Source organism: Rhincodon typus, unplaced genomic scaffold, assembly GCF_021869965.1.
Source record: "Rhincodon typus isolate 14 unplaced genomic scaffold, sRhiTyp1.1 hic_rhity00007571, whole genome shotgun sequence".
Lineage (NCBI taxonomy): Eukaryota > Metazoa > Chordata > Chondrichthyes > Orectolobiformes > Rhincodontidae > Rhincodon > Rhincodon typus.
In genome coordinates, this window is record NW_025973209.1 from 2,499 (window position 1) to 9,216 (window position 6,718).

The 6,718-nt window shown below is 48.0% G+C and overlaps 1 protein-coding gene across 1 annotated transcript; it reads left to right on the forward strand.

Moving 5' to 3' along the window:
• Positions 1-264: 264 nt before the first annotated feature.
• LOC109925889 (adenylate kinase isoenzyme 5-like) lies at positions 265-5,551 on the forward strand (the record flags this gene model as incomplete). Its single annotated transcript, XM_048594274.1, has 4 exons — positions 265-451; positions 2,501-2,668; positions 4,747-4,919; positions 5,438-5,551. Coding segments are annotated over 4 exons (642 nt in total), but the record flags the coding sequence as incomplete, so codon positions are not given.
• Positions 5,552-6,718: the final 1,167 nt, after the last annotated feature.

The following is a 6,718-nucleotide window of genomic DNA, read 5'->3' on the forward strand; positions in this document are numbered from 1 at the left end:
GTTTCCTCCCACAGTCCAAAGATGTGCAGGCTAGGGTGGGTTGGCCATGCTAGATTGCCTCGTCGTGCCCAGGATGTGCAGGCTGGGTGAGTTAGCAACAGGAAATGCCGGGTTAGGGGAGTGGGTCTGGGTGGAATGCTATTTGGAGGGTCGGTGCAGATTTGATGGGCTGAATGGCATCTTTACACACTGTAGGCGTTCTTATGATTATTGTTGGATATTGGTTCCATATTGAGTCAGTGTGAGCCCATACTTCTTTCTCAGAGTATGTTGACAGGCCTCATGTACCATCGGCCCGAGGAACCCCTGGAGTATCTGGAGAGCTGCCTGAAGAAAGTCCGAGAGATTGGGGGCTTGGAGAAAGTTCGGTGGGACATGTTCATCGTTCAGGAGAAGTGGGCACTGCCAGCTGTCGGTGGGAGCCAGGGGAAGAGAACAATTTATCGAAGTGGTAATGAGCTGCCCTCAAATCTTTACACATGTTACATCATCTACATTAATGCAGTTTACAAAGCTCTCTGCCTATTCTCAAATGTTATTCAGTCAGGTAGCCTGCAGGTTTCTCCATAGGACAGCCTTGGACCTTAGTGAGAGGGGTTTGATAGATATTCTGCATTGCTCTAGCCTGTGATGCTGAGGAGAATTTCCTGATTGTGAGAAAGCTGGTTTCACCTCACCACCAGCATTTGACCCAACTCAATAAAAATGCCCAGCTAAGGTGCTCCCCTGGAAATGCAGAAAGAACACCTCATGGATGGTGTCGGGGAAGGTCACGAAGTATGGACTAGGGAAGTTCCCAGTTTCCATCTGGAGTCCAGGCCATGTTAGTGTCACAGTGACAGGAAGTAAAGGAGAAGAGAGTTACAATTTGTACCTTACTTAACCCCCTCTCACTACACACCCATCGCAACCTCTTAAATAGAGGGGGAGACATGACGCTATCTGAACATATGGTTCAGGAAGAACAGCAAATCCAATTTATTGCAAGAATTAGATTTATATGGAGGCAAATTGCACAAAGAAATTTACAAAAAAATACCACACTTAACTTAGAAATTTGAAATATCGTGGTGTTTCAATTCTTTTTCTCAAAGAGTGAATCTACTCCTGCTGGGCTCTGTGCAAGACGAGCCTATGACTACTGTATACAGTTTTGGTCGCTCTGCTATAGGAAGGATATTATTAAGATTTCCCAACATGTTGCTGGGAATGGAGGGTTTGAGTTGTGAAAATAGGCTGAATAGGTTGGGACTTTTTTTACTGGACCATGGGAGGTTGAGGGGTGACCTTATAGAGGTTTGTAAAATCATGAGTGACATAGATAAGGTGAATAGCAAGGGTCTTTTCCCTAGGGTGGGGGAGTTCAAAACTAGGGGGCATATTTTTAAGGTGAGAGGGGAAAGATTTTAAAAGGACATGAGGGGCAACTTTTTTACACAGAGAGTGGTTCGTGTGTGGAATGAACTGCCAGAGGAAGTGATGGATGCAGGTACAGCTACAACATTTAGAAGACATTTGGATAAGTTCATGAATGGAAAAGGTTTGGAGGTATATGGGCCAAGTTGGGAGGTGTGACCAGTTTAGTTTGGGAACATGGTCGGCATGGACTGGTTGGACCAAGGGGTCTGTTTCCATGCTGTATGACTCTGTGACTGTTGGATTGAGAAACAGTTGGCCTCAGTTGTGGTGCTCCAATGGTTGAAAAGCCAGCTGAGGAATATGTAAAACACAATCTTATGAAATGAGATTGCTTACAACTGAGAATGATCCAAACACTATGAAAGGTATTTAAAAAATGAACAGCATGTTATTTAGAATTTGCAAGTTATGTGCAGTATTTCTGTCAGTTATTTACCTATTTTGCTCTAATATAAATCTGTTTTTCTTAAAATGAATCAGATTTGCTGTTCTGCCTGAACAGGGGATCATTTGAAATCTGGTGCTAAGGTTTCATGAAAGGGATCTAGTTAGATCTCAGGTACAGCTGTCATAGTCCCACTCACAGCATGTGTTATATTGCAAAGCTTGTGTTGTAAATGCAGAGAGGCATTTGGAAACAGTGACCTTCCATGAACACAGAGAAGAGCATTAGGAAGAGATTCTGAATCATTACAATAGATGAGGACAGAGTGGTAACATTACAACACATTATCTTGGTTGCATTATTAAAGTGAAGCTGAGCTAAGTAATGCTGTATTCTGTGCTCTATGACTCTATAACATTGAAAACAAAGGCTTGGGATTTAAGTGATTCTGTGGTTTTAAATTGCAACTTAGTGATGGCATGTGGGAGTAGAACACATTGTAAATCGATGCAAAGCAGTTCATTTACTGCTAGAGTACAGAGCAGCACAGTAATGGTTGGCACAGAACTGCTGCTTTGATTTGAATGGGGACCCTGGCGTTTGAAACCTGAAAGCCAGGGGATCGAAGCGGCTTTTGATAGTTTCTCAGTGTTTTACTGTTTGATCTCCCTGTGGTTGTTCCCCACCTGCCCTCAGCTTTCTCAGAGAGCCACAGCATCAGTCACTATCGATATGATCGCCTTCCTCCAATTCACCAGTTCTCCATTGAGAGTGACACCGACCTCTCAGAGACAGATGAGCTAATCAAGGAATACATGGTGTTTGACCCTTCGAAACCCCGGCCGAGGATCATCCTGGTTATCGGTAAGGACACCGGGACGTTTATCGGTAAGGTAACCACGGGGGTTATTGGTAAGGTCACTGGGAGGGGGGTCACCAGGGGGGTTTATCGGTAAGGTCACCGGGGGGGTTATCAGTAAGGTCACTGGGAGGGGGGTCACCGGGGGGTTTATCAGTAAGGTGACCGAAAGGGGGTCACCGGGGAGGTTTATCGGTAAGGTCACCAGAGGGTTATTGGTAAGGTCACCAGGGGGTTATCGGCAAGGTCAACGGGGGTTATCAGTGAGGTCACTGTGGGGTCATGAGTAAGGTCACTGAAGGTGGGGGGAAGGTGCTAACTATCATCATCCTTCACCTCCATTCCCTCCTCAGGTTAGCCATCCAGGGCAGGTCAGCTGACTGAGCCCACCAATCCCATTCTGGGCTGATATCCAGGGAAAGCCCCCAACAGGGTGAATGTTCCTGATCCTGGGTAACAGCACCTCCTTCAAGTCAGAGGTTCATGTGGGATTCCAAGGCTTGGGCTTTGTCACTGAGATGGAGAGAGCAGGGCCGAGGGGTTGCTGCCTTGTTGGAGATGGGGTTTGAACCTCAGCTGCCTCTGTCCCTTCAACTGGATAGAGAAGATCCCAGGGCCACAGTTTTGAGGAAGAACAGGGCATTTCTCCCTGGTCTTCTGGCTAAAATATATCCCTTAATCAGTGTCACTGATTGGCCAGAATCACATCATTGCCTGTTGGATCTTGCTGTGCTCAAATTGTCTGCTGTGACAGTGACCGCACTTCGATAAAACATCATCGGCTCTTTATCCCTGTCATACCCCTCAACCTATCCAAATCAGGACAGCTTGGGATCTCAGAACTAGGTCATTCCTTGTCATCTTATTCCAAGTGATCCTGCTGCTCTGATTGGATTGATGTTCCCTGATGACAATTTCTAGAGGCTTCAGGAAAACTCCTGGCATTTCCCCCTGTTGTTAGTCACTGAGAGAAGGAGCGTGTTCAGTCCAATAACACATGCTTGAACATTACACAGGAACTGTGTCTGCCTGAGGACAGTTGAAATTGATCAGAACTCTCCAGAATGGGGAGTACAGACTGCACCATAATTCCCACTGCAGTGTGTAGGTGAAAGCTGACTGGGACTTAGCAAGAACAGGCTCGACAGGCTGAATGTCCTCCTCCAGTGCTGTAACCATTCACCCCTGTGACTCCATGATTCATTCCCCAGTTGTGATGTTAATACTTGTCAATGATGATGAAGCTACACTAGGTGTGAAGGGATAATTACAGATATAAACAATTCTGTAAGCAGTGGGAATGCTCTCCCACATTTTGTGTATGCACAGACTGACAAACTGAAACAAGCATTTTTTGTTTGGTTGAATATATTTTAACGAAGCCTTAGGTCTGGATGGAGAGAGATATTGGCACAGTTGCTCTTTCCAGTGACCCTGGGGGAAACCCACGTCTGGATGGACCATGACTGCATCATTGAATCTCCACCCACTGTCCAATCCACCAGTAATGACAAGTTTATCACTGGCTGGGTGTGCACTTACTGCCCTAGGAGAAGCTGGTGGTGAGGAACACCCAATGCACTCCTCCTGCTGTGGGCTGACCCACAATGCCCTTAGGGAGAGAATTCCAGGATTTTGACCCAGCGACACTGAAGAAACAGCGATATATTTCCAAATCAGGATGGTGTGCGGCATGGAGGGGAGCTTGCAGGGGGTGGCGTTCCCATGTATCTGCTGCCCCTTGTCCTTCTAGATGGAAGTGTTTGTGGGTTTGGAAGGTGCTGATTGAGGATCTTTGGTGAATTTCTGCACTGCATCTTGTAGATAGTACACACTGCTGCTACTGAGGGAATGGATGTTTGTGGGTTTAATGAATGGGGTGTTGATCAAGTGGGGTCTATTGTACTGGATGTTCACAATCTGTACAACATGGGGAGTTCATTGGATTTAGTGGGGGGTGAGGATATGTCAAGAACCCAGTATTTTCTGACGGACAGATTGATCTCTGTGTAGTCCTGCCTGTGATATCAATGATTCCTCCTTTCCTCCCTCCCTCCCTCTGTTTCATTCCCTCCATCTGAAGGAGGGCCAGCTAGCGGCAAGGGAACCCAGAGCATGAAAGTGGCAGAGCGTTATGGGTTTGTCTACATCTCTGTGGGGGAGCTGCTGCGGGACAAGATGCTTCATAACGCGAGCAACAACCGGAAATGGGGCTTGATCGCGAAAATCATCACAAATGGAGAGCTAGCTCCTCAGGTAATGGAGAGGCGGAGAGCTCATGTTCTCCCACTGGAAACAGGGTGGGAGTGGGGCGGGTGGGGGAGAGGGGCAGGGCTGTGAGGCGTGGGCTTGGTGTGGTTTCTGAACCTCCATCTGGTTCCCTCCTGTCCTTTAGGGAAGGAAATCTGTCACCATTACCCCATCTGGCCTCCATGTGACTCCAGACCCACAGCAATGTGACTGCCCTCTGAAATGGCCAAGAGAGGCACCAAGGGTAATTAGGGACTGCCAGTCTCGCCCAGTGACACCCAGATCCCATGAAAGAGGGTTTGTGAGAATCTGAAGCTGTGTTGGTGTGAGCAGCACATGAAGAGGTTAACCCTGAGTCTGTCAGTCCATGTTCTACAGGGACTGGGGGCTCATCAGACACATAGTCTCCACCAGCCCCAAATATCAGGATAATACTCACCGGTACTTCAGAGAGCTCAGGTTCTGCAGGAGAAATCCTTCCAGATTTGTCACAGTCAGTACTGTTTGTTTTGGTTCCCTGGCAGGAGACTACAATAACGGAGATAAAGCAGAAACTGATGCAGCAGCCGGATGCCCCGGGATTTGTGATCGATGGATTCCCCCGTGAGGTCTCCCAGGCTATCTGCTTCGATGATCAGGTGATCACATTACCAGTCAGTCAGATCAAAGTCCATACTGACAATCCCAAACCCGGTCCCCAACATTCCCAAACCCAGTCCCCAACAATCCCAAACCCCGTCCCCGACATGCCCAATCCATGTCCCCCACAATCCAAAATCCATTCCCTAACATTCCCAAACCCCGTCCCCAACAATCCCAACCCCGTTCCCGACAATCCCAAACCCATTCCCAGACAATCCCAAACCCCATCCCCGACAATCCCAAACCCGGTCCCCAACAATCCCAAACCCGGTCCCCGACAATCTCAAACCCCGTCCCCGACATTCCCGAACATGTCCCCCACAATCCAAAATCCATTCCCTAACATTCCCAAACACATTCCCCGACAATTCCAAACCCGGTCCCCAACAATCCCAAACCTGGTCACTGACAATCCGAAACCGTGACCCCGAGATTCCCGAACCATGTACCCCACAATCCAAAATCCATTCCCTAACATTCCCAAACCCCGTCCCCAACAATCCCAAACCCAGTTCCCGACAATCCCAAACCCGGGCCCCGACATTCCCAAACCCCATCCCCAACAATCCCAAACCCGGTCCCCAACAATACCAAACCCCGTCCCTGACAATCTCAAACCCCGTCCCCGACATTCCAGAACATGTCCCCCACAATCCAAAATCCATTCCCTAACATTCCCAAACACATTCCCTGACAATTCCAAACCCGGTCCCCAACAATCCCAAACCTCGTCACCGACAATCCCAAACCCCGTCCCCGAGATTCCCGAACCATGTACCCCACAATCCAAAATCCATTCCCTAACATTCCCAAACCCCATCCCCAACAATCCCAAACCCTGTCCCCAACATTCCCGAACCATGTCCCCAACAATCCCAAACCCCGTCCCAGACAATCGACGACTGTTACAATGTAGTCATTGTGTGATGTGGTTAAGGGACAACTAATAGGCACACAGCAAGATCCCACAAACAGCGCTCCAATTAGATTTAAAATCACCAATTGTCGTATGGTGTTGCTTGACCGAGTCAGCTTCATCAAATTCATCAATAACATCTCAGGAGCTTTAACAGCATCTGGGAGGCACAGAGAACCTCTGCTTAATATTTCACAAAAAAACACAGCACACTAAACAGTGCCGCACTCCCTCAGCACTGACCCTC